The sequence below is a fragment of the Lepidothrix coronata genome, unplaced genomic scaffold, assembly GCF_001604755.1.
Source record: "Lepidothrix coronata isolate B3197 unplaced genomic scaffold, Lepidothrix_coronata-1.0 Scaffold154, whole genome shotgun sequence".
NCBI lineage: Eukaryota > Metazoa > Chordata > Aves > Passeriformes > Pipridae > Lepidothrix > Lepidothrix coronata.
In genome coordinates this window covers 1,537,611-1,564,569 of record NW_016690334.1, presented here as the reverse complement: position 1 = coordinate 1,564,569, position 26,959 = coordinate 1,537,611, and the positions used below count along the sequence as shown (strand labels likewise).

Here is a 26,959-nt window from a genome sequence, read left to right as displayed (position 1 = left end):
GCAGCAAAACTCCAAGCTCATGCTCACGTGCCATCCTTTTTGCAAGTGATTTTATTTTAAAACCGAAACTCGAGTTCTCCATTTGTTTATGAAGTCCCCCTCCCCCTTTTTTTTTTAAATAAAATTAATTTATTCTACACAACAGTAAACTCTTCCAGACTCTTCCCTATTTACAAATTAACATTTTTTGCTTGCAGATCATTGCTTCCCCCTCCTTTTCCTATCCTGTGACACAAAAAGTGAGAAACCAGCCAGTATCTGAAGGTCTGTAAGGCAGTGCTCCCATCCAGCCCCTTGGGACCTCAATGAGGAACCAGAGTGATGATGTCTGTCCCATATCCAAAATCACCAATAATATCCAAAATTCACTCTGTGTGTGAAGGAAGCATGTCCAGGTTAAACCCATCAACCCATCAGCCTTTCCCTGCTGCATGGGCTCCTCCAAGCTGGGTTTTAGCTGAGCTGAGGAAGGAGAAATACCCTCAAAAGAGCAAACTGCTCCTGCTGCTCTCTGAAGGGCTGTGTGTTTGGGGAGAAGGTGGCATTTCCTGCAGGAATGAGATCCACCAGCTCTCATCTCACACACCCATGGGCCAGAAAGACAGCTCTCACATCACAGAAGGAGCCTTGGAGACACCTTCCCTGCCCTCTGGAAGCACAAATGACTCAAGTGCTGGGGACATGCTTTGCTAGCTCAGGAAAGAAGGCACCTAAAAAATAAAAATTTGGCCCAACCCAATTCCAGGCAAATTCAAGGGGTTTTTTTGAGTTAGGTTGTAGCTTGTCTTGTACCTCTCTTTGCACTAAGTGGTAACTTCTAGCTGCTATGGTGGGGTCTGCTCTACCTGGAAACCTGTCCAGGCACTCCAAAGCCACTTGGCTCAGGTCCTGTAAGCACTGTCACCCAGACCTGGCAGCCACACAAGGAACCAGGAGCCCTGCTGCTGGGTAAGACAAGCTGTGGGAGGCAAACCAAGAGGGACACGCAAGCACTTTGTCTGCAAGCAAAGCTGCCCTTCCAGAGGGTCTCCCACCCCACACAAGGCACACAGACTCTGGCCTGTAAAACCATCCTAAGGGCTTCCATGCCCTGTAGGGAAAGCATCAACGTAGTGCACATCTGGCCACAGCAGGTTTCTGCTCTACACTCTCCTCCAGGGCTCACCTCCATCAGGGACCCCCTCCTCCAGGTGCACGTAGCTGCACTGCTCTGTCAAAAAGCCACCAAGCAGCAGTGACAACGGCATGCCTGGTCCCTCCTGGCAGCAGTGCTGCTCCAGCCCTCACTGGCAGGGTTTTACAGCTGCTGGGGAGGGACATCAACCACTGGCAAGGGCAATCCTGCCCATCAGCCTGGCCTGTCCCCCTGTGCTGGCTGGCTGCTCACCCACCTGGCACCAGCCCCACTCCTTTTGCTCTTCCTGGGCATTTCTATTTATCTAAGAAAAAAACAGTAACTTTTGATAGCAGTTACTGAAGATGTGTAGTGTTTTCATTCCTGGGAGCCCAGCTGAACACCTGCAGGGCAAGGTTGTCCCTCACCTCCAGACACAGCCCCTGGCCTCTGCCTGACCCCCCTGGACATCCCGAATGACCAACAACTGATGCAAAGCAGGGGTGTTGTCATATTTTCCAAGGTTTGCCTTGAGCAATGGAAAACATCACCCAGCTGTGGCAGAGAGCAGTCAGAAGGCTGAGCTGTTGCCCTTGCAGAGAGCTTAGGTTTTGAGAAAGCAAGGAAGAGATGGAGGAAGAAAGGGATTATCCAGGGATTCTCTGTAGGTACAGCAAGGAGAGAAAGGAAACAAAGGAACACAAAAGGCAGGACAGCAGGAAAACCCTTTCTTGAATGCAATTCATTAAGCTTTGGAAAAAAAACCTCCTGGCAGAGGGTTGGAAACACATGCCTCAGAGGGAGCCCAAAAGCCAGCCTGGATAAACCCTCAGTGGTGCCCTCTCAGTGATCCACGTATTTGAGCAAGTCTCTGCATGTAGATCTGCCATTTCCATGGTCATCCCAAAATGCCAGAGTCCCTCGGCAGCTGGTTTGCAGGGCGATGGTGCCAGAAGGATGTTGGCCATGCTGGGCTCTCGCCCCAGAATGGATGTGCCAAGGCTCTTTGGCTGGGGAATGGAGCCTGTCACAGCTCCAGGCTGCCATCCCACGATGGTCATACCCGGGAGGAGATGCAGGGAGCTCGGCTCGGCCCTCGGAGAGCTCTTGGTCCGGAGGGAAAAAGAAGAGGCTGCAAGCTCCAAAATGGCACTGACTCTTTCAGCCTCCCAAACCTCCAGCACTGCCCCAACCTTGGGGCTGGTGCAAGGTCCAGCTGGGACATCGCCTGCTGCTGACACAGCTCCCAAAAGCAGCAGGGAGCGAGAAGGACGTCCCGGTTTGGTTGCTGGTGGCGGCAGGAGGAGGTGGCGAGGCTGGTGGAGCGGTGAGGGGCACGGCTGCCCCGCTTCCCCCCACCATCCAGCCCCCAGGCGTGGGGGGCTCAGTAGAAGGAGTACTGGTTTTCCACGGCCCGGGTCCGGCTCCGGGCGCTGTCAGCCTCGTGGTAGTCCTCGGCACTGGCGGTGGGGGGCTCCGGCCGGCGCTCGGTGCTGTCGCTGCGGCTCCGGGGGCCCAGGGCACCCTCCAGGCGGTGGTAGGGTGCAGGGACAGTGACAGGGGGGGCCACGGCCACCCCCTCAGCAGGTGGTGGGGCCGGCGGGCCGGTGGGTGCTGTGCTGCAGAAGTAGTGTGGAGGTGGCAGGTCGACCCGGCAGCCCGGGGGCTGTGGCACAAGGGGTGGTGGGGGGCCGGCATCTGCAAGGGAGACAAGAGCTTGACCTCTCCACTGCTCCCTCGCTGGCACCATCCCATGCCCATCTTCTCCATCCTTGACCTTGTCATTCCCCAACCCCCCTTGCCCACAGTCCCCCAGCACAGCAGGATGCTCTGAGCCCTGCAGACCCCTCTGCTCCTCTCCTGCTCGAGCCAGGGGACTGACACCCATGGCCAGGGGACACGGGGGTCACACCAGCACAGTCCTGCTGCTGCATGGTGCTCCCTGCCTGCTTTCTATGGGATAACACCCACCTTGGCACATCTCCAGAGCCACGTGCATCAGCACAGGCACAGCTGTAGGGAGGGAATCCCAGGGATCACTCCCTTTTAGTTCCACACAAGGTACCACCCAAACCTCACACCCTACCCTCCACATGCAGCCCTGCCCCTGCCCGGCCCCAGCACCTACCGGGCTGTGGGCTCTGGGCCACCACGTAGCTGCGGAGGGTGATGTCGGCTGCTCCGCCCGACTCCAGGGGGATGGGATGGGTGTGGAAGTGGCGCAGCATGTCGAAGATGGTCTGGAACCAGAGGTGCTGCACGTGGCACTGCCCGCTCTCGTTCAGTGACAGGCGGAGGTGCTGCAAGCACAGGGGTCAGCGGGTGAGCTGGGGACTGTGAGGGCGAGACCACCCTTGCAATCAGCAGCAGGAGCCACCTCCATCAGCCAAGGGTGGTTTGCTCCTACCTCAGGATTGTCATTTTTAACCTGCTGCAGGGTGTTTCCTGCAAAACCCTACTCGCTGCAGCCCCAGGAGAAGTTTGGCCCCTCCTAGGGATGAACACCATAAAGGAACACCCAGACAAGGGAGCCTGGGTGCAGCCAGGGGGGCTGAAGCTCTAATCCCAGTGTCACAGACAGCCTTGGGGAAGACTCTAGCCCACCTGAACTACTTCTTGCAGGACAAGTGACAAGAACAGGCAGCTATATCCCAACCCCTGACAGCATGTGCCCTCTGCTAGAAAGTCAGCAGAAAACTCCATGTGAGTTGGTTCTTCATAGTGCATTCGTGTACTTTGGGGCACAGAATGAAAAAGGAGAGGGCGGGGGATGATGTGCCAGGCTAGGCTGGGCTTCCATGCATATTACTTAATAATATTTAACCTTATGCTGGCATGGCAGGCACTGATCCAGTTAGGAAAGCATAGAAGGGGCTGAGTAGGATGCAGAGGGCTCTTGGAGGGACAAGGGCAGGCGGTCCTGGGGCTGCCCTGCCAGAGCTGCTGTGTTTGGGGTCACTGCATGGCACCTGCTTGCTTGCAGAGCAGGAAGGAACCAGGGTGCTGGGCAGGGCTGATGCTGATATTCACAGAGAAGCAGAGGACACCCACCTTGGCTTTCCCCTGGAAGTTGAAGGTCAGCACATACTCCCCCGGCCGCGTTTCGCTCTGCCGGATGACAAACAATCCGTGGCTCCGGGCGCCCCCGAAGAGCACCAGCTGAGCTGCCTTGATCCGAGAGAGAGTCCCGTGGAACCAGGGGAAGTCAGAGAGGTTGATCTCCGCCTCCGCCTCGCTGTCCTCCCCTGCCCGCAGGGACAGCAGGTTTTTAGGGAGCACCCAGACATCACCCCCTCCCGCCCCCTCATCCTCTCCCTCAAGAACGAGATGCTGGGGCCGCATCCTGCATCCCGGTACCTGTGAGATGTGCAGTGGGGGAGGACTCCAGGGTCTGCAGGAAGTTCTCCAGTGGGACGTGGGTGAGGAGCTCCCCCAGGGAGTCCCTGCTCCGGCCGTGGGGCACGGGGACGGCGGTGGCTGTGGTGGTGTTGTGAGCGCTGGGCAGGGCACATCTGTCTGGTGGCCTGGGCACATCTGGAAAGGAATTTGCAGAGGGATGGGCTCATGGCTCAGCATCACCCACCACCACTGGACAAAGCTGGGGGCTGTCCTGCTCTGAAGGCAACCACGTTGGATACCCTTGGCTCTCAGAGACATCTGAGAGCTATGTTATGGCTTTGAGGGACTCCCAGACTTTCCCAGATGTAGGTCCTTACCGTCAGCCAGGAACTCGCAGCTGGAGGAGGTTGTCCTGCCTGGCAGACAGGCTCCCTGTGCACAGGACACCAGCTCAATATCATCCCCGCTGTCCCTAAGGGAGAGCACAGAGCACATGGTCACATGCTGAGTGCCACGCTACAGACACACGCATGTGTGGCACCTCCGCTCACTGGCACAGAATGGAGACTCAGCCAAACAAAATTCCAGCTGTGATCCGGGAGCACATCCCAATGCTCCTTGCTTTCTCCTGAGGAGCTGCCATGAATAGAAGCACCAACACCACAGAGAGGCAGAGCAGCCACCAAACAACATGGCTTTTTGGGGGTGAGAAACCAGCGTGAGAGGGATTAAACCCCTGAAAGCCCATTGTATAGAGTCATGCTGGTCAGTCCCAGCTGCAGGATTTTGCTGCAACCTTGTTGGTTTGGATGGAAATTTGTCACCTTGACCCTCAGCCCTTTGCTTCGCAAGACATTGGTGCACCTACATACAATCCCACCACCAACTTCCCCCCTTTCACTTTCACCCTCTGCAAAGGGAATTACCAACCCGTAGGAATTACAACCCTAAAAGACATAAAAAAAAACCAAGCCAGGAAGCCTGGAGCAAGCCAGCGAGTGGGAACAGACCAAGGCAGGGGGGGCAGCCCCCGCAGAGCATCCCTGCTGCCAACCCTCCCCGTGCACTTCAGCATCCTTCTTGCACAAGCATCCGACTTGCTCCACAGCCTATTTTTATCCTGGCTGTCAGAAAGAGCCTGGCACTGCCAGAGCTGCCGGCAGCACTGGGCTGCTCTTGCTTAACAACGGCCACGTGGGCACAGGCAGCGAGGAAGCGTCTGCGTCGGTGGTAACGGCTCCCTCGTGAGCTGCTGAATTATTTAGTGGCCAGTACGTGAATCAGCCACTGGGAGTCATTCAGCTGCAGCCGGCTAAAAACAAGAAGGGAGGAAGGAAACCAAAACCAACAGCGCGTTGCAGAAAAGCCGTCGCCGGGCGCTCACGCGGCGGCTCCAGCACGCAGCCCTTGGCAAAAGTATCGGGAGCTGACTGGAAATTCGTTCTTGGCAGCGAGCGCGTGTGTCGGTGTATTAAACAGCTCATTATTATTTGCTCTGGAGTTCATTATTATTTGCTTTACAGTCACGTCCGGAGGCCAGAGCGGGACGGCGCTGGGTGCTAAGCAAACAGAGAAGGCTGGGAGGCTGCCAGAGGGGCTGGCGCGGGGATGCCGGCGGCTCCCGCGGTGGCTTGAGGGGAGCACGGCCGTGGTGCTCGGCTCCGGCTGGAAAACTGGCGCTGAAACATGCAGTGGGAAAAAAAGGGCCTTTTCCCAGCCTTGCCTCCCTCAGCAGCCCAGCCTCTGCACTGCTTTTTGAATTACGGGACTTAAAGCTCATCTCGTTCCACACCCCTGCCATGGGCAGGGACACCTTCCACTAGCCCAGGTTGCTCCAAACCCCATCCAACCTGGCCTTGGACACTTTAAGGGATGGGGCATCTGCAGCTTCTCTGGGCAACCTGTGCCAATGAATTATATATTTCAAAAAACAGGAAAAGGAGATGGAGGAGTAAAAATCTGGAGCGCATCAGTGCATCCTCCCCACTAGATGCAGCCTCCACAGTAACCAGCCCTGTAAACCACCTCTCTCCAGCAGAAGGGGGCAAAGGCAGCCTGGAGGCAGCGGGAGACTCTCCAAGGCCCTGTTCCAGGTTTGCTTGAGGTTTTCAACTCTGCAAGCATGGGCACCTTGTTTTTCCAAAACTGTGCCAAGAAGGTCAGTGCCAGGGTTTCCCCAGAGGTTGGGCTTGTCTGAGCCAGCTGAAGGGCAGCAGCATTGGGCACAAAACCTCCCTAATACGTAACCTGCTGCATGGGCTGATGAAACAGCAGATGGGAGGTTCTGGCTGAGTTGTGACTCCAATGACAGTATTGATGCCACTGTGATAGAAAGGTAAATAAATCGATTTAACCAGCAGAATCTTAAATATACCATGGATGCTAGACTGGAAAAAACCATGGAGAATAGCTCAAATACAGTATAAAAGCTTCAGAAGGTGGGTGTGAGAAGGTTCCCATGTTGAGGCTGAGTTTCCAGGTCACCTGCCTCTGCCAGGCTGAGGTGACATGGAGAAGGGAAGGGTGAACAGGCAGCCAGTGCTCTGCAAACACAGGCTGCTAACTCCACTTTCAGACTGCTCTGAGCTGGGGACTTCTGTAACAACCTGAGTAGCAAAAACTGCATTGGGGTAACAACCCGTGCTCAGGGGTGAGGGCAGCACAGCAGCGCCCAGCTCAGCCCCACATGGCCCCTTCCCCCAGCAATCCTTACCCAGGGTCAATGCAGTCCTGGATATCCGCCACCCAGGAGTGCTTCTGCAGGGAGTCGATGGTCTCCAGGATGTACTCGGCCCCGTTCTCCACCTGCAGGCAATGTGGGATGGTGTCAGCAGTGCTGGGGTCCTGCCACCCAGCCCCCATAACCCAGCTGGACCCCTACAAAACCTGCTGCTATTAAACAGCACTTCGCTGAGCAGGAGAGGATCAGTGTCCTGCCTCATCCCAGCACAGGGGTGCCGAGGGGTGACCCACAGAGATGTCCTGCTGTGCCCAAGGGTGTGGGCCCCACCAAAGATGGGGCTCAGAGGAAGACTCCCACCCCTCTGTTATTAGCACATATATCACAAGGCTTTTTACAAGGTTGTTACAGCCTCTGTGGCAAAACCACACCTGGCTGGCAGCATTGGGGGTACCTGGCATGATGCACCAACATAGTGATGTTGGTGATGCACCATCACCTCAGTGCCCCCAAAAAACTACCTCTGCACAGGTAGAGCAGAAGCTACGCTGCTCTCTGCCCCCAGACCCTGCCACACCCCAAAGCCAGGAGTTTAAACCTCCCCTCTGTTATCTTTCCTGCCTGCTGGTCCATGAGGCTTTGATTTCTGATTGCAGCGGGGTGGGAAAGCAGCTCACTTTCACGGGGAAAAAAAACATTAAGTAAAAATCAGGATGCAAAAGAGCATCCAAAATGGCAAACCCAAAGCAGCTGTGCCTTTCTGGGGACAGGGAGAACTCAGAAGCCCCACATCAGTGGCCGCAGATGCCACGAGATGCTGTGTGCCTCTGGCAGGTTTCCCTGCATCCTTCACGGAGCTTTATACATCGCGTTCCTGAGCTGGCAAAGCAATCCGGACTCCAGGAGGGTATCACATTGCCAGCTGAGACAACCTCCAAGCAAATTAAATTAATCACAAACAACTGAATCACTGTCCTGAAAATAAGCAGGGAGGGCAGGGAGCAGAGCCCTGGCTGAGGCTGAGCAGTGACCTCGTCCCTGCTGCAGCTTGGGCTGTGCCTGAGTGATCCTGCCCCTGGCAGAGGTGTAGAGGAGCAGCAAAGACCCCCCCCCTTAATTTGTTTAACCAGAGCAAAGGAGCTTCTCTGGCTTTCTGAGGACAACACACAAAGCTGCTGTGAGAGACGGGACTGCTCACTCATGCAGAGCATGACAGCAAGTGAAGCACGTGCAGGGTTTGGGTATTTTGCAAGCACCTGCTTGTGCAATGGAAAAAATTGCGTGTGCCTGGTGTCTGATGGGAGCTGGGGACATGCTGCCTGCTCATTTTTAGGCAATTTGGCAGAAACTATTCTAGTGTGGCCTCCCTAAACAAGGCAGGGGCTTTTCCACCCGTCATAACCTGTATGTTGTGTGTGAAGGTTGAGATTGGGGTCCACATCACACAGGAAGGCAGCAGGGAAACCACAGCACTCAGCTCCCTCTCTCACCCATCTAACCTTCACCCCAGCACCTGTGAGTGTTTCACCCCCTTTGCAAGTCCAACCAGCAAAAGGAGAATGGGAGAACAGCCAGAAGATGACCCAGCAAGAAGGGCCCAGACAGAAAATGACCCACAAATGATAATGGATGTGAGAATAGGGGAACAGCATTCTGTGCCCACAGCAGGGAGGGGAGGGCAAAGGCTGGCTGGAAGCAGTGGAAGAGGGGCTCAATGCTGTGCTTGCTGCCTCTGCTCACTCAAAGGATCGATTCCAGTCAATTCCCCCTGTGGCAGGGAAAGCACCCCGGCCAGGACAGGGCAGGAGCAAGAGGTACCTGATAAATCAAGCATTTTTTGACTGGTGGGGTTTGGAGCATCCCCCAGGTAAATTAAAGAAATGGCTTGAAGTAGTCACTGATCTGTTAGTGGTGAGGATGGATAAAGCATTTCTGGCTCCAGAAGATGGGAAGAGGACAAGCCCAGAGTTCTCCTCCAGCAGCCAAAGAAACTGACCCTTATGGACACCCAGAAAGCACCCCCAGAGCTGAATCCCCCCCAGCAGGGATTTGTCATGACCAAACCCAGTCATCTGCTCATGCTTGTGACAGCCCCTGGGATGGAAGAAGCAGTGGCACATCCTCGGACTCGCCACGCTTCAGACACTGATGCAACACAGTTGAGGTGGGATTTGTAAGGAGATCTAGAAAACATGACTGAAGGTAGCTGATGAGCAGTATTCCAAGAGCAGTGATCAATGGCTAAGAGGCTATTGATGGCCGATGGTCAAAGCTGAGGGATATGCTCATCAAAGGCTCTCCGTGCATGCTGCTCCTCAGTAACGATTAGGGCAAAGGGAAGCGAGGATGCCTGATCAATTCATGGGTGACACCACTCTGCAAGCGTGTTGAAGGATGAGGCAAGAACTGAAATGCTCTTGTCAAAGCTGAGAAATGCTTAGTGGAAGAAAATGCCTCCAGCTCAAGGACAAGGGCAAGCTCTGGGCTCACACAGATTGCTGGGGGTGTCTGGGCTGGGGAACCACAACTCTGAAGCAGTTCTGCAGAAACCATTGAGGGGTTACACCAGCCCACAAGCTGCGTGTGAGTCAACATCATCATCATTGGGGTATGAAGAAAACAACTAGATCAGCTTGGGCTGGATAAAGAGGAAGAAGAAAGGAGAAGCAATCAAAGGAGAAGCAATCCTTCCTATCTGCTCTGGGACATGGCCCCATGTACACTTTGGGGAATTCTCTCTTCAGAGCCTGCAAGGAAAGCAAGGAGGACCTTGAGCTGGTCAGTCTGGATGGCAGAAGACTCCTGAGGTTGGTCTTTGAGACACAGAAGAGAGCTGAATGACCCTTCATGGCCATGGTGGACACAGAGCACAACAGAGGCTGAGGCTGAAGAGCAAGAAGCCCTTGGGGCAGGGAGGATGCCCCGAAGGAGGTACCAGGAGAAGGTGTGGGACCTTGACAAGGAGCTGGGTTTGGTGGAAAATGATTTCCCATGGGAATGTGTGCTGGGGCCAGCAGGCTACCAGGTGCAAGGGTTTTCACAAAGCCAGGTTTTATTTTTCCCCTCCTCTGCTTTCACAGTTTTCTAAGCATTCAAGCAGGTTCATTCAGCCGGGAAGCCCGGCCCCTCCGCTCTGCTTTGCCACACACTCTTAGGGGAGAAGCTCTTAGGGAGAGAAGTGTTTTTTGAGCAGAGGTAGGACACAGAAATGCTCGAAGTGCTGGTGTCCTCCATGTACATGTGCTGCCTCCCAGCTGGGCACATCCCACAGCTCTGATGGAGAGTGCGAGTCCACACAAGTGGGAAAGTACAACCCCATTAGCCGGAGAGAAACACCACGTCCAACAACACATCCATCATCATGATGGCCAGGACCCTGCAAAATTCAGCCCTGATCTGCCATGACAGGCTGCTGCCTTCCAGCAGAGCAGGAGGCAGCATTAAGCTAATTAAATGCATGATACGGAAAAGTCTTTTTTGGAGAGACTTTCTGCTCGTACCCACAGACTCATGTGGGGTAGTTGATCCCCAGGGTCTCAGTGGCCCCGCACTGCTGTTCCCATAGAATCATTAAGGTTGGAAAAGACCTCCAAGATCATGGAGTCCAATCTTTAACCGAACACCACCTTGTCAACTAGACCAGAGCCCTGAGTGCCACTGCCCCGTGTCAATGAAACAGCCACCATGTGCCACCAATCCAGGGCCATGGCAGCCACAAAACCACAAGCAGCTGCACCAAGGAGTATCTTCCCTTGCAGGTTGTCCCTGGACACTAATTTAACCTGTCTCCTGGTGACACAGAGAAGCCAAGCTCCACAGTGAAAGCCAGGCAAACAGCTCGATCCCAGGTGTCAGGTGGAGGAGGCAGGGATCCCATGGGGGGCATTAGTGCTGTTGGCATCTCAGCTCCGAAAGCCAAGGCAACGATCCCCTCAGGAACTGAGCATCCCTGCAGCAGGGGCTGGATGCAGGTGCAGATGGGGTTCCTGTAGGGATACACACCCTGCTCTCACCTTTAGGACAAAGGTGTTGTCTTTGTCGGGCATCTCCAGTGGCATTGTGGTGCGGACCTCGATGATGGCCGACAGCGGGATGCTCACCTTGGGTTTGGAAGCCTGGGAAAAGAGGGGGAAAAAAAAACCCCAAAGAAAATAAATTAAAAGAAATCAATGAATAAAAAAAGTCACTCAATTGAATCAAACTGTCCCTGGGGACGACGCAGTGGAGCTCTCAGAGGCGAGATCAGCTCAGCCTGTGTGGTTATTACAGCGGGGGAATAAACAGCATTGATTTCCCTCCCGTTCTGATAACTCCGAGCTCTTTGAATTAAACCAAGAGGAGGCCCAGTGGAAGGCAGGGAGGTGCATTTAAGTGCCAAACCTCCTCCCTGCTCCAGCACAGGCTGAAGTGCCAGCTCTGCCAACACCACTTACTCCTCTCCATTTTAAACCCTCTCCCGATGGAGATCCGCCGGGAGAGAACTGTGCTATCTGATGGGGGACGCTTCCCATGTGGAAAAGCAGCTCCCTTTATCCAGCACAGGAGCAGCATTTCAACCGAGAAGCTCCGACACAGCAGCCTCAGCCATGCAGGGAATTTTAATTACATTAAAATAAAGAAAAATGAATTTCCCCCAGGGCCCCTGGCACCCGCCGGAGCCTTGATGGGGGGGCAGGACCTGGTGCCTCCCACTCCAAGTGTTTGCTGAGCAACAAATTCCCCAGATATTTGTTTTAATTATAACAAATCCCCCCCAAAGGAGCCTGCAGAGCTGCTCTCCAGGGCTCTGGGATTCGGAGCATCATGGATGTGAGAAGTGGAGATGCAATTTAGTCACTGAAACCTGCGCCTGGTGCCTTGGGTGCAGGGAGTAGGATGAGGCCAGGGAGCAGCTCCTGGCTGCAGGTTACCAATAACGGGCTCAGTTCCCAGTTTTATTGGGAAATGAAAATAAATACATCCAAGACAGAACAGAAACTGCTTTTTCCCTTCCAGGATGTTTCCGTTTCTGCCAGCCCTGGAGCCCCAGCGCTGCCTCCAGACACGTCTCAACCGTGCAAGGCTCTGCCCATCCCCAGGGAATTTTTCCATCCTGCTGTTTGCACAGGAGAAGGTCAGAAAGGAGGCGGCAGCTGCTTCGAAAGGAAAGGAAACAAGGTGATAATTCACCGCTGAGCCAGAGAAAGGGCTTAGAATCACAGAATGGTTTGTGTTGGGAGGGACCTTAAAGATCATCTCATTCCAACCCCCTCTTCTCCGGGAAGGCTCTTCCTTTTAAAGATTTAAGGACATGACCATAGTTTTTGTAGGGTCTGTGCAAAAACAAAGATGTGGCTGCCACAGAAAAAAGCTGTTTTCTTCCAGCTGTGCCAGACTGGTGCCACTTTTACAGCTGAATCGTTTGCCAGATGGAAAGCAAGATGGGATGAGGGGAGAAAGCTGTAAACTAGAGCAGGGTGTGATTATAACAGAGGAGCAGACAATGTTCATAAAAGTTGCTGTAAAATAATTTCAAAATTGATTTTTAGAGACAAATCAAGATACACTAAAAAAAAAAATCCCTCTATGAGCTCTCTCTAAAATGTTTTAAGAGCAGCAGTTGTTCCATTTTAACCCAAGTTTATTACCCCTTAGGTGCAGCTGATGAGCCAGCGCTGCTCCATGCAGCCCACACCCACCAGATCCTCTGTGCATAAAATCAAGGAATGGTTGGGTTTGGAAGGGACACTAAATATCATCTCGTTCCAACCCCCTGCCACGGGCAGGGACACTTTCTACTAGACAAGTTGCTCCAAGCCCCGTCCAACCTGGCCTTGAACACTTCCAGGGATGGGGCAGCCACAGCTTCTCTAGGCAATCTGTGCCAGGGCCTCACCACCCTCACAGCCAAGAATTTCTTCATAATGTACAACCTAAACCCACTCTCTTTCAGTTTGAAGCCATTCCCTCTTGTCCTGTCACTCCATGCCCTTTCCAAAAGTCCCTCTCCAGGTCTCTTGAAGGCTCCCTTGTCCATGCCATGGACATGGGGTTGTCTCCTTCCAACCAGGTCCTGTGCAGTCCCTGGGCTGTGGAAGCTCCCAGTCCAGCTCCCAGTGATGCACACTATCCATACCGGTGCTGAGCCTCTCTCCAGAGAGATGCACTTTAAATGCACGTTTTGTATTTTATCAGAAGGACGGATGTTTCAGTGAGAGGCACAGACCAACACTCACAGAGCCAAGGTTCACTCTGGCCTGCAGGTTGGATAGGTTTCAACCACATTTTCCCATCCATTCGCACCTCAGCCACACAGCACCAGACCTCCCTCTGGACCAGAGCTGCATTTCATCCCAGCTCAGCAGTGGAAACAAGAAAAGCCTCAAGCAAAGCCCAACTGCTGCTTGAACTGCTCATAAAAACAACAGTGGAGAAAAACCAGGACTTACCTTTGGAGGGACATAAAACTCAAGGAGGAACCTCTCTCCTTCCACCTTCACCGCTTTCCGGAGCAGGAGGCGGCACTTCTGCCACTGTGAGCTCCCCACACAGTTCGTGTCATCGGCCACCATGTAGCGCAGCGTCCCCTCCCTCTGGATGTCCACCAGCTCCACCTTGGAGGAGGGCACCTTGGACAGGCGCAGCTTGTGGGTCCATTTCTCCCGGGGGTCCCCAGGCTCCTTGCCCCCGGCCGGCCACAGCTCCCTCTCGGCCCTCCGGCCGCCCGGGGCAGCCTCGGCGCCCGGCTCCGGAGAGGACTTGCGATGCCACATCTCCTTCATGCCATCCACCACGCACAAGCTCATGTTCCTCAAGGAGAAGCCTTTCTTGAACTTGGGCTTGGCGGCGGCGTGGATGGAGACGTCCTCCGAGCTGCGGGACTGGCCATAGGAGGACACCTTGCGTGCCTGCACCTGCTGCGCCGGGGTCAGGTACCGGCTGGCACCCAGCGGGGTGTCCATGCTGTCCAGGGACTCAGTGGACGTCTCCTCCTTCCTCGGGGTGACCTCCCGCCCGTAGGGGACGTGGCAGTTCTGCAGCCCCACAAAGGGCACGATGTTGTACTTGGTGGGCGAGTCGGACACGAACACCCGGCTGACCTCCAGGCTGAAGATGTCCAGGAAGTTGGCAGTGAAATGGTGGGAGAAGGAGGTCTCTGCCCCGGGGGTGTCGTAGTGAGGGTTCTCCTTCAGGAACTGGCAGAACTTCTGGGCGAAGTCGACGGCGGCCGCCTGGGCGTGCAGCTTGCAGAACTCCCTCCAGTCGGGGAGCGGGGAGGAGGGCTCCTGGCACAGGGCATCGCCGTTCATGGCTGCCCCATTCCACCTGCCGGCAGGCTGTGGGGGCAAAGGCACAGCGTGAGCCTGGGCACGGACATGGGCAACCCACCTTGCCCCCCCCACCCCGACACGGGGGTCTCCAGGAGCCAGTCTGCAGCTCCTGTGCAAAGGGAAACGCTGTGGGCAGTTGTCTGTGTGTCGCTCTCTCTCCACCTCATACACTAGAAAAAAATCTTGGCCCCGGCAGCAGCCATAAATTGTACTTATTTTATGATTATGACCATGCAAAAGCGTTATTGATTTATCATAAAACCGCTAAGGAGTCCCCGACCGGAGGAGCTCGGGGGGATTCGCCTTCAGGATTTCTCTCGCTGTGTGTCTGCCTGGGCATGGCACAGCTCTCCATAGGGTGAGGGAGTATCAGGAGTCCTGGCAGTGCCCTCCCCTCTGCACCCAGCAGCTGGTCCTTCTCTTTCTCCATTCTCTACTTCTGCCCTGATCCTTTGCCACATGAATTTTGGTATTTCACCCTCCTCACTGGAGCACTGTGGGGTAATGGATAACCTGGGACAGGTCCTTGACAGAGGCCAAGGAGTAGATGGGGTACAGGGGGAAAAGAAAACAGAAGCCAGACCCAGGAGCACACCAAAGCTTAATGGGAGCTGCAGACCAGACCCATGTGCCCATGGGAGAAGCATCACTTTGCCCAGTCTCCACACTGGTCCCTCTCCCAGCAGCCATGGGCCTGCCAGGGCACGTGTGCAGTCCAGCTTGGTGCTTATGCTGCACTTCCCAAACATCTACCAGGCTTTGGGTAGTGTGAACGGCTTCCCCAGGGAGACCCTGGCAGCAAACACATCTTAAAAATCATCTCCCAGTGGTGAGACTGCTTGTGGTCTACTGGTGACAGCGAGCCTTGGCCAGTGAGCAAGTGGAGCACTGCTCAGCCCATGTCCCCAAACACAAGGTCCACACGTTCAGACACCCTTCCTTCCCCACCCCGAGGGCAGCAGTTTGGCAAACCCACCTCAGCCGGCTCAAATACAGAGCCCAGGGGTGCCTGCAGCTGCCGTGCTCCAGGCAGGAACTGTGCCTGGGCGATCCAGTTCTGGAAGGACACGACAGTCCCCCCGGGTTTTGCTGTTCTCCATTCACAGAGCAGCTCTTTCCCTGGATTTTGCTGTTCTCCATTCACAGAGCAGCTCTTTTGCTGGCGAGGGATTACTCCTGCTAATAAATCACGCGCAGGATCCCGCCAGCAGCTTACACGGCCAATAATTAATTACTGCTCGGATGAACTGCACAAGCCACGGGATCAGGGCAGGCACTGGGGACTGGGATAACCCGCTCCTTGTCCTCCAGACCCCAACCACGTCAGTCACCAGACACAGGCAGGACCAAGCCCCAAAGGCTGAGATACAGAGCAGAAGCTGTGGCCAGGAACCGGTTGCCATTTCCCCAGTACATCCCTACGGAGATTAGGCACCACCTCACCTACCAGCACAAAACATCTGAGCTCTCCAGGAGCACCTCCATCCCAGGAAGTGGCTCTCCACCCCCCTCAAACAAGGAGAAACCCACACAGGCAACAAAAATCTCAATAGAAACACGATGCATGTAGCATCTTCCCACCTTTAAGACAGGGATGCTGCTTGGTGCCCCGGTTGTGCCAGGGAGGCAGTGAGGACCTGCACTAGCCCCTCACATCCCACAACACCATCACCAGTCTGCAGCAGAGCCCCAGCCCCTGCAGAAATCCCTGGCAAGGCTCTCCCCAGCATCACAGGGCTTTCCTGGAGACCTGAGCAGGGAGCCGTGCCAGCTGGGAAAAAACCCATCCCTGCAGTTTAGGAGCAGTGTCTGAATTTCCCCAAGAGACAACAGGAAAGTAACAGAAAATGCAAAGCTGTTTGTTACCCGCCCAGCAAATGAAATTCCTAATTATCCATCCATCACCAAGCAGAGGATTTAAAGACTCGGCTTGTGGCAGCAGTTACTGCCCTTTGAATTGAAAATTCACAGCCCCAGCTCTGCCACGGCCCCGGGAGCTGCCCTTGCACCAAGCCACAGGCCAGGAGTATTTGGGCTCAGGGAGAAAAGGGAGATGAAAAGGAGTCTCCTGCTGCCAGTCCAAGCAGTCACAGCAAGATCAACGAAGGGGGAAAGGATGAAGAGGGAAAAGAGGAGAAACGGGCTTGGGAGGAGGAGAGAAAGCCCCACAGTGACGGGTTTAACTGCATCTGCCCTGGGTATCAACCCTTTGCTGGTTTACCCCCCCCAGATGGGGCAAGAACACTTCTCCCTATCCCTCTCTCCAGGAGGTGCTCAGAAGGAGGCCTGCCTGCCCAAAATCAAGATACATTGATACAACAGACTCTTGAGATGTTAAGGGGAAAAAAAAAAAAGAAGAAAAAAAAGAAAGGCACTTCAAAAAAGATAAAGCCCCAAACAAAAAGCCTCGAGATCCAGGCACTGCAGCCGGGCTCAGGCTCAGAGACACGCACGCAGAGGCATCACAGCATCTTCCTTTCATCTGCATGGGGATGACAGACTTTAAAAGGCCAATTTATAAAAATGAAGGCTAGAGGAGAGACATCTGGCAGGTCTGAGGAGGCGGGGATTACTAACCCTGTGCCATGTATCCAGCCCCTCCTGCCCGGAGCTGGTCCATGAGCCCCCCCCTGCCAGGGCCCAACAGGGGCTGGGAGTGGGTGGGGTGGCTGAAGGCAGCCCCCCGGGGCCACAGAGCCATCCCCCTGGGGCCACAGAGCCATCCCCACCCCTGTTTCATTGTTTACCTGGTTTCTGCGGGAAGCAGGCTCCCAATTATCTGTGTAGATTTACCTTTAATCTGGGTGCCTTCACTCCCCTCCATACCAACAGCTCTGCCCCACTTCTTGAAATAACTTATCATGCCACAGACAGCATCCCCGGGCAGAGCGGTGGAAGCGGAGACGAAAATAAGCTCAAGATGAAAATAAGTAGGAAAACTGCAATTGCTTTTCGGAGGGGAAGGGCCATCCACTGCCAGCCCGGCTTACCAAGGGCTGCAGGGTGCTCTGGGCACTTTGCTAAGGAGCCAGATCCCTTGGGAGGTGCCATCAGCCCACTCCAGAACTGGCCCAGGGGCCACAGCCTCGAGTCCCTGGCCTGGGTGACACAAAACACATGGATATATAAAATGAGGTGGTTTGTTGTGAAAGGGAAGCCACAGAGTGGCAACCATGGCATCAGGCTGGTGATGGGCTCCTAACCCACCTGCATGAGTCCCCAAACTCCTCCCAGGGCAGTGCTGTGTCTGCTGTCACTGTCACTTGGGAAAGTGAGTAAAGGTTTAAAAAAAGAAGGAAAAAAGAAGGAATTTCTGGAATTGGCCAAATGGAAACCCAGGTTGGGATGGCAGGTGAGAGCCAGCCCCTGGCAGTGATGTTAGGACAGTCTCTCCCAACAAGGTGTGCTGAGGCATCCCCTGCTCTGGGGGGTGCACACAGAATGATCTGAAAGTCGAAGTAAAGCTACTGACCTCAAGAAGAAATGAAATTTAAACTGTCAGCAGAAGCGCAGGAGACCGTAAAAAAACAACTCCCCGGTGAAGCAGGAGTCAGGGAGCAACAACAAAGCCACTGGGATTTGCTGAACCAGAGGCGTGGGGAGGAACCAACATCTAATGAGGTGTTAATAACCCGAATGCGCAACACCGGTCATGGGATGGGCAGCACAGCCAGCCCAGCACTGGCTCTGATGGCTTTATTTAAGGAAACATCCCTAATAAAGAGATGTTTCCCTTCCGGCCAGTGCAGCCAGGCTGGGACAAAGTGATCCTCGGTGGGCAAAAACACTGTCTGGTGGAGGTTGTGGGTGGCAAGTCTGAATCCCTCCATCCCTGCTGCATCCCTCCACCTCCACCTGTGTGGGAGAGCTCCCGGGGCAAAGCCAGGGAAGGACGGGAGAGGAAGGAAAAGCCTGCAGGGGAGGGTGTGCAGCAAATCCCTGGCTCCTGGGGAAGGTGGTCCCCAGCCCAGTCCCGGCTGCCTTGGTCCAGAAAGCTGCTTGGCTTCCAGCAAGATCGGTTTCCAGCAAGATCGATGCCACTCAAAGCCCCAGCTGGTGATCCTGATCCCTCGGGAATGACATGAGGAAACCCAGGCACCTGCTCCCCCAAGCAAAGCGCCTGACCTAAGCGTGCCATGCCAGAGGAGATCCCCGAGTCACGAGCAGGTCGGAGAGCAAGGCGATACGTCCCGGCCCGGCCCCCCCCCGGTGCGAAGTGATCCTGGCAGGCAGGCAGCTCCCAACACACAGGCGGAGGCAGCCCCTCTGGCAGCTCAGGAGGGAGCCTGGAGCCTGCCTGCACGGCTCCAAGGCACTGCCTGCCCCAGGCACGCAGGAAAACAGCTAAAACCGGGATGGGGACTGACTGCCCTTAGGACAGTGGGGCAGAGTGAGCATCACACAGAGCCGGTGGCAGGAAGGAAGCAAGGGCATCGTCCCTGCTCTTACTGTGCAAGCACAACGGGATGAGGGATGCATTGGCCACAGAGATGATGTCCCCCCATTCCACAGCAGACCTGAACCATGCAAAGACCAAGCAACCTCCTCCCAGGGTGTTTCTTTGCCACCTCGAGGGCCATCCCCAGCCCCTCAAGACCCATCAGAGCTTTAAGGGCATGCAGAGGCTGAGCTGAGGAAGAGAAAGCCATAAAGCAGCAGAAGCAGAAGTTACCTGCCCTCATTTCACATCCCCCAGACCCCTGACCATCCCCACCACAGCCTCAGCGTGGGAGAAGCTGATTTCTCTCCATACTCCTCATTGCTCCAAGCACTATTTATACTGTTTTGATCTTAAATCAGACTGGCTGCCTGAATCGGATAGAAATGGAAACAATCTTTGTTCCTCTCATTTACTGTCCATTCCACTGAAATATTAATCAACCAGCATTTCAGCCTCAAATTTTACGGTCAAACCACCTTCCTTGAACCAATTCCTTGGTAAGTGCATGCTTTGACTCCCTCCACTCCAGATGCACTTCAGGGTCCACCTGACACTTGCAGCCTAGAAAATATTTTTCCAGAGTGAAAAGGTTTCAGGCCTTTTTCTGCTTCCCAATGAGGGATCTCTCTGGTTGCAGCATCAGCCAGACCAGCCCTCAAAACAGATGCACCAAAGCACCCAGGAGTGCTGGATGGCCAGGGCAGGGTTTTGAGGTGCAGGTGCTGAAGGGACACATCTTCCAAAGAGAAAACAGGCAAGAAATGACCCTTCTTCCTGCTCTTGCACACATGGTGGTCTCCCCACAGCGCTGTGTGATATCTCCCAGTTCTGCATCCCGATGTCACCCCCAACACTCCTGCCAATAAGCAAATGGGCCCATGACAGTTCCTCCAGTAAAACCTGAGATTTTCTCCATTTCTCACTATTCTGACCATATCACAGGGTTGTTCCTATCCCTCCCCTCCAAAATCCCCCCCCCCAGTGTACGTTATACCTCCCGTGCTGACAGCTGCTGGAAAATAAAGACGAGTCAACAGATAAGATCCACTGGATCTTAGATAATCTCTTCCCTGAGTAATTCCATCCAGCTTGCAGGGAACCACGCTTGCCAGCCCATGCACAGCGCTGGAGCACCACCCAAGCCACTCAGCCCACTGGGTACACTGGTGTGGGACCCGAGGGACACGTCAGCCACGGGGAGGGGGTCCCCAGGGTGCAGTGACATGATGCTGAGCAAAACTTTGGTACAGCTGGGCATCATGGATGAAGCTTGGGCCTTGGAGGCAGCTGTGTCTAGGAATAAAGCAAAGACCTCCCCTCAATGGCCCAAAAGAAAAGATATTAAAAGAAAATAAAAACAGAGCTTTAGGTAAAGGAGTCAGAAGCTGTTGTCCATTCCCTCTCATTTGGATGCCACCTCACATGCCTATCTCTGGCAGGAGAGACTTCCCACAGAAAACTAACCAGTCCAAAGTCTATTTTTAACTACCACAATAGCAGAGCCTCCCCCAAGGAGTGGCCGAAGCCCTGTCCCCAACCAAGCGATCTCACATTTCCCTCACTAAGCCTCGATTTCCTTCCGCCTCTCAGCCCACAACAAAACCCTCCTCCTCCTCCTCCTCTCGCCTTCCCATCCTTGGAAAATTATTTGCACATCCACCCACCTCCAGGCTGTGGGTGCACAGTGTCCTGTGCACCTGTTACATATTAACCACTGACCTGGTACCCGGGGGCAGACCCTTCCTGGACTCAGAAATGCCAAACAACAGGAGATTTATCTGCTCGCTCCCCACCGCTGGATGCACCTGAAACTCAGGGGATTTAAAGAAAAAGCCCCACAACATCAACCCAACTGCACTTCACAAAACAGATGCCAACTCTTTAAAGAGATTCCTCCTGCCCTGTGGACCGTTATGCCATGGAGGGGCTCCTTGGGTGTTTTTGAGGGGAGAGCTGTGTGAGTCAGTGGTGCAGGAAAACCAGGAAAGTACATCCTGATGGATACAGCACAGCCATCACTGGGGATCCCCCACTGTTATGGCAGAGAACCCCCTAAGATTGTTTTTCAATTAAGGCACATAATAAACATCAGATAAAGTTACCCAGTTCTGTAGAAAATTTCCTTATTATGTTTTTGTGTGTTGCAGATCTAATTCCCCACACGCATCACTGTCTCATACCCGCCTGCAAACAGCCTTAAACTGCTGCCTAATGGTATCTGAGCTTGGGAAATTCAATTCTTCCCAGCGCCTCACCCAGGACTGCTACAATCACTGCTAATTGCTTAAGTGGTGTATTAAGCAAAATAAAAATTCCAGTGGGCTTTGAACCCCCCCCTCAACCAGATGATGCCAAAACACCCTGTTACGGCTGCCAACCCTGGCTGGAGATCCAACCTCAAAGATCTCTTTTCCTTTTGCTGTGCAGGGATGCTCCTGGGCAGGCAGACCTTTGTATCCATCATGGCCACAACCACGTCAGAGGGACTCACAGGCTGTGTCCAACTTCTCCACCATCCCTTTTCCCAGGGTTCTGCGATGCCATCGCAGCCCATCTCCTGCCCCAGGGTCTTGGCTGCCAAATGCTGCCAGGACCCAGTGGAGCAGGGCATAAACCATCTCCCATCATCCTGATGGGACCCTGGAAGTGGATGCACACTGGGTCCCATGCCTGTCCCCCCAGCTCCAAAGCATGGCACAACCTGTGCGAGTTGAGTCTCATCCCAGACCCAGACCCTGCACCAGCAGTGCGGGCGCTCCCACAGCAAAGGGATTCTCCAAGCCCTTCTGGCTTTCTCTTTAACAAAAGTCGGATATGGGCTGCAGTTTTCCCTTTAGGGATGACCTCTCCTCCTCTCCGCTGCAACGGAACCAGCTGGGATTCAAATCTGCAATTCCTGGGAGCGTACCACGTGCTCCCCGCAGTCCCCAGGTTCCCTTTGCCAGCCTCCACGGGGAAGTGGAGCACCGAGCCAGGCACAAGTCTCCAACCCTTATCCCACCACCTCACTGGCATCCCCGGGCAGGGAAAGCAGCCGAGGTCAGGCGAGGGCACCCACGGGCGGGTGCTCCGGGAAGGGAGCGCTGCCAGGAGCGGCTCCGCTGGCCTGGGGCTGGGAGCACGGCCCCGGGGCACCCCGGCCAGCCTGAGTCAGCAGGGCCAGCAGATGTGCAACCATCATCTGGTTTCTGGGAAGAAGAAGAGGAGGAGGAGGAGGAAGAGGAAAGGCATTACCAGCAACATCCTCATCTCAAAGAGATGGGTGATTTCCCTCCAAGGAGGAAGGACAAGAGGAGGTTGGACAAGACCACCCAGCCACGAGGGTGTATGAGATGTGCTCACGGTCCAGGAGAAGAGGGAACAGACCTGATGGCTCAGCCAAAAGAGGCAGCCCTGCAGTCAAGCAGCCACTGCAGCCCTGACCCAACTGAGGGTCTCACACTTGAGGAAGGTGGTGATTTTAACCCCAAAGCTGCACCCAGAGCAGGACAGCGGAGCTCCATCCTGCAGCCCCCAGGGCTGACTCATCCCCCTCTATGGCACAGAACAATGGTCACCTTGTGCTGGGTGAGACACCAGACAGGGCAGGCAATCCCATGCCCTTCCCAAGGACGTGTCAACAGGCTGGAGCATCTCCACGAGAATTATCCAACTTTTTTAGAAATCAGTTATTCAGCGGTGGCCCTGGGCTGCACCGAAGCATCACAATGATGGTGAGAGACTGGGAAACACCACTGAACGACACAGAGGGAAGGTCCAAGAGCACTTGCTATCCCATCTAAGCAGATCCCCTGGCAGCACACACCCACCTGTCTGTACAAACACGATGGCCAAGGGCCTCAGGGAAAGGGGGCTGAGAATTTTGGAAGAGCCTGTGGAGTTTAGGAGCATGATCCCTATTTAGAAAGGCATCCCCAGATGCCTTTCTAAAAATCCCTGTGGAGGGGAGTTCTGAGTAATCATAGAATTGTTTAGGTTGGAAGAGACATCCAAGATCATCAAGTCCAACTGTTCCTCCAGCACTGCAAAGGCCACCACTAAATCATGTCCCCAAGTGCCACATCTACATGTCTGTTAAATCCCTCCAGCGATGCTGAGTCTGCCGCTGCCCTGGACAGCCTGTTCCAGTGTCTGACAACTCTATCAGTGGAGACATTTCCCTTAATATCCAATATCCCCTTAATATCTGTGCCCTGGCACAGCTTGAGGCCATTTCCTTGCCTGTTACCTGGGAGAAGAGACCGACCCCACCTGGCTCCACCCTCCTGTAAGGGGGTTGTAGAGGGCGAGCAGGTCCCCCCAAGAGTCTCCTTTTCTCCAGGCTGAGCCCCCCCAGCTCCCTCAGCCGCTCCTCATCCACTCAAAGACAAATCAACAGGGCCTCCCAGGGATTTTGGGCAGAATGCTGGGTGGACAGAGCTGTTTTACCTCCTCTCCCGTTCCAGTTCACAGGGTCCCCAAAGCGTCAGCAGCCTGGCTCTTCCAGGTCAAATGCATAACTTCAACTCATCGATTTCCACGCTGGAATGAGGGACCAGACCCACTCAGAGGGACCTGGAAGGCAAAGGATTGGGCTGTCAGGCCCTGGAGTGAAAGCAGTATCCTCGGGCACATCTCACCCCTGAGCCACAGCCTTGTTGGGCTCCAGCCTGACTCCACCAAAACCAGAAATAAGCAGAAGGGCCAGAGAGAAAGTCCCTCCGCTTCCCAAGGGCCTCCCCGTGGTGCTACCCAGGCTCAGCAGAGCGGGGCTGGAGGAAGCTCGGGAGCCACAGCGGCCCCACGGGGGTCCCCGGGGCCCCGCGGGGATGGGAGGTACCGGCTGCCGGAGGGTCCGGGAGGACCAGGTGGGGACCCCCCCAGAGCTGCCTGCACCCCTCACGCAAACCCAGGCAGACAATAATGATTGAAAATCACGGAGCATCCACGCCGGGTGCTGCGCGCTGCCTGCGCCCCCAGCTCCGGGGCTGCCGCCCCCCCAGGGCTGCCCCTCATCCCTCCGGGGCAGCCCCCATGGCCGGGGGGAGCCCATCCCCGCGGTGCAGCCCCCCATCCCGGGGGCAGAACCCCCTCCCGTGGGGCAGCCCCGTCACCGGGGAGCCCAACCCCTTGGTGCAGCCCCGCATGCCCGGGGCAGCCTCCCCTCTTCCTGTGCAGCCCCCATCCCCGGGTCAGACCCCATTCCCGGGGCAGCCCTTCTTTTCCCTGTGCAGCCCCCCATTCCCGGGGCAGCCCCCCATCCCTGTGCAGCCCCCCATCCCTGGGGCAGCCCCCCATCCCCGGGCGCACCGGGCCGAGCCGGGCACCGCCGGGTCTGCCCCATCACCGCCCCCCGCCGTCCCTCCCGCCCCCGCCGGGCCCGATGCTCACCGGGAGGGGGGGATGACCCAGCCGCGGGTGGTGGGAGGCGGCGGCAGCCCCCGGCCCGGCGGCGGCGAGGGGAGGGGGCGGCTCGGGGACCCTCCCGGCTCCACCGCGCCGCAGCGGCGGGGGGGGGGGGGGGGCGGGACCCTCTCCCGGGTGGAGGGGTCCGCTCCCGAACGGGGGCGGGGGGGGAAAAACCGGGAAAACAAGAGCCCTCCTCCCTCCTCCGCCCCTCCGCCGCCGCCCCCCGGTGCCGGTACCGGAGGATGCGCTCACCCGGCCCCGCTCGCTGCTCCGGCGCGGCTCGGCTCGGCTCAGCTCGGCTTAGCGCGGCTCGGCTCTGCCCGGCCCGGCCGCCCCCCGCCCCGCCGGCAGCACCGCCCCCCGCACCGCCCACCCCCGCCCCCGCCGCCTTAAAGGGCCCCGCCCGGTCCCGCCGCCCCCCCTCGATTCGCAGCGCACCGGGCTGGGGACCCCCGGGGGCGGCACCCGGCGGGGTGGGCACCCACCCCCGCCGAGCACGTGGGCTGGGATGGGGGCCGCGCCACAGAGGGCGCCCCAAATGTCGGTGGCACCGCAAATCCTCGGATGCCTCCCCAGATCCTCGCACGGGCACCCCAAGTCCTCGGGTGGTGCCCCAAACCGCAGATCTTCAGTGGGGGCCCTAAATCCTCGGACGGGCACCCAACCCCCGCCAGGGACACCTGAAATCCTTGGGCGCCACCCCAAATGCTTGGGGGAAGCTTCAGATCCTCAGATCATCAAACCTTCAGGGGGCACCCCAAGACTCGCAAATCCTGGCAGGGCACCCCCGTGCCTTGAAAAGGGGGTACAACCTTTTCTCACCCCATCTACCAGCCCAATATTCATTGTTAGACTGCACAGGAGAGGGGATTTGGGGTGACCCCCCACACCCCCACATTCCCAGGGGTCACAAGGCAGCACAGTGTGACTGGAGTGGGCTCCAGGGACAGGTTTGGGATCCAGTCCCAGAGCCCACCTTTCCTGTGCTGCTGGTGGATTTTGGGGGCTCATCTCTGAGCACCTTCCCCTGCCAGGGGATTCAGGACAGAGGGAACCCCAGGACAGGGGAGCTGAACCCCAGAGAGGTTTAAGGGATGTAGTGAGGGGTCACACAGCCTCCCAGACCTTTCACAGCCCCCCCCCCAGCCTCTCCCCGTGGTGTGTCCACGGGTGGATAAGGATGAGTCACCAAAAAAAAAAAAAAAAGAAAAAAAAAGGAAAAAGAAAAAAAAGGATTTGCAGAAGGAACAAATCCTTTTTACTTCTGCAAAGCACCTGTAGGATTAAGACAACACTGGTTATGTAAGGGGTGGAGAGGGGGGTAGATTTTTTCATTATTATTATTATTATTATTAATTATGCTTCCTTGCCATTCCCTTACTCTGCCAGGTGTAATCTGGGGAGATTTGGGGAGAGGCTGCTTTGGGAGAGCTCAGAGGGGGTGGGAAGGAGGGAGGTTGATTGTAGGGATGGTGCACAGTGATGCCCTGTCTGCTTGTTCTTCCCCCAAAGCAGCATCTTCCAAACCCACTTTTTTTTGTTTGGCTGTGTTTTTGGCAGCAGTGTGAAACATGGGCCAAGGGAGGGGTTGCAAAAGCATTGCCAAGGAGGCACGACCAAGGCACGGACTCTTGCTTTCTTTCCATCATGGCTGGTTTTGTGATGATTTTGGGTGGATGCTCACGTTTTCAAGCCCAGGTTGGGGGCTCGAAGTGGCAAAGGGTATTGAAATGAGATGATCTTTAAGGTCTCTTCCAACTCAAACCATTAAATGTTTCCACAATTCTATGATTCCCTTCCCGGGGGTGTTCTGGGGACGAATTGATGGTCACAGAGGGGCTGGATCCCACTGCTCAGTGCAGGTGACCCTGGATCACCCACCTCCCACGGCGGCTGACAACGTGTTTCCACCCCCCCCTCTCTCCCCGGCCTCTGCTCCAAAAAGCCTCTCTCCCATTCATATACATTTTTAAAGAAAACACACAATCAATAGTCTCTTAGGCTGGAATTTCATTAAGGGTTTCATTGCACTCGCTATCGATTGGCAGCAGGGCTGGGAGCTGCATGGAGTGGGTCCGGCATTCCCGGCTCATGCCGTGCCCAGCCCGTGCCACGGGACCACCCAGACCACCCTCCAAGGGCAAAGGCCAGGCAGATGATCCTGCTGCTCCCATACAAGCAGCAGAAAGCCCGGCATCCCAGCTTTTACTAAACTCCCAGATTTTACTAAACAGTGCAAAACATACCAGGAGCCCAGGGAAGGGCTGGGATGCTGGGATTCCTTCCATGAAGCAGGATAAATGCTTTGTGATTCCAAAGGCTTTGGTACATAACAGGCTCTCTCCTGCCCTCCCTCCGTGGGATGCTGCTTGTTTCAGGACGTGTAAAACAAGGCTGGGAGGCCTGGCCTTGCTTCCATCAAGCACCGGGGCTGCAATTAAAAAACGCCCCAGGGCTCTGAGTGTGGAAGGGCACAGTTTGCTCTGCTGCTGGTTGGTCACTTGGAAAAATCAAGGGAAAAATCCCAACCTTTAAAAGGGCTCGTGGGCTAATTTTAGGTCTGGGCCTTGACCAAGGAGATTTACAATAATTGCCGGGGTGAAAGTTTAACTTCTCCCGCGACTTTTCTCAGCAATCCCCAAGGAACCCTCCTCTGCCGCGCAAAGAGCATCCCCGGGCCAGCTCCC

General features: G+C 55.5%; 1 protein-coding gene across 2 annotated transcripts; it reads right to left on the bottom strand.

Moving 5' to 3' along the window:
- Positions 1-33: 33 nt before the first annotated feature.
- SH2B2 (SH2B adaptor protein 2) lies at positions 34-24,971 on the bottom strand. 2 transcript variants are annotated; one of them, XM_017828922.1, is made up of 10 exons: positions 24,953-24,971; positions 23,313-23,438; positions 13,562-14,449; positions 11,147-11,248; positions 7,167-7,258; positions 4,831-4,925; positions 4,472-4,648; positions 4,166-4,359; positions 3,243-3,414; positions 34-2,812 (listed from the first exon to the last, which is right to left on the bottom strand). In XM_017828922.1, the coding sequence occupies exons 3-10, from the start codon at positions 14,420-14,422 to the stop codon at positions 2,499-2,501; spliced, it is 2,007 nt and encodes a 668-aa protein (XP_017684411.1). In that variant the 5' UTR covers positions 14,423-14,449; positions 23,313-23,438; positions 24,953-24,971; the 3' UTR covers positions 34-2,498. The 2 variants fall into 2 exon arrangements, with proteins under 2 accessions (XP_017684411.1, XP_017684410.1); XM_017828921.1 differs by lacking the exon at positions 24,953-24,971 and adding an exon at positions 24,525-24,581.
- Between the last annotated feature and the right edge of the window lie 1,988 nt (positions 24,972-26,959).

Bases quoted from the DNA above. Each gene is read 5' to 3' on its own strand.
- SH2B2 (XM_017828922.1), bottom strand. From the start codon at position 14,422: ATGAACGGCGATGCCCTGTGCCAGGAGCCCTCCTCCCCGCTCCCCGAC. The intron at 4,649-4,830 runs GTAAGGACCTAC...ATTCCTTTCCAG, and splicing joins CTGCGAGTTCCTGGCTGACG to ATGTGCCCAGGCCACCAGAC. The intron at 3,415-4,165 runs GTGGGTGTCCTC...CTGTGCTTGCAG, and splicing joins ACTTCCAGGGGAAAGCCAAG to CACCTCCGCCTGTCACTGAA.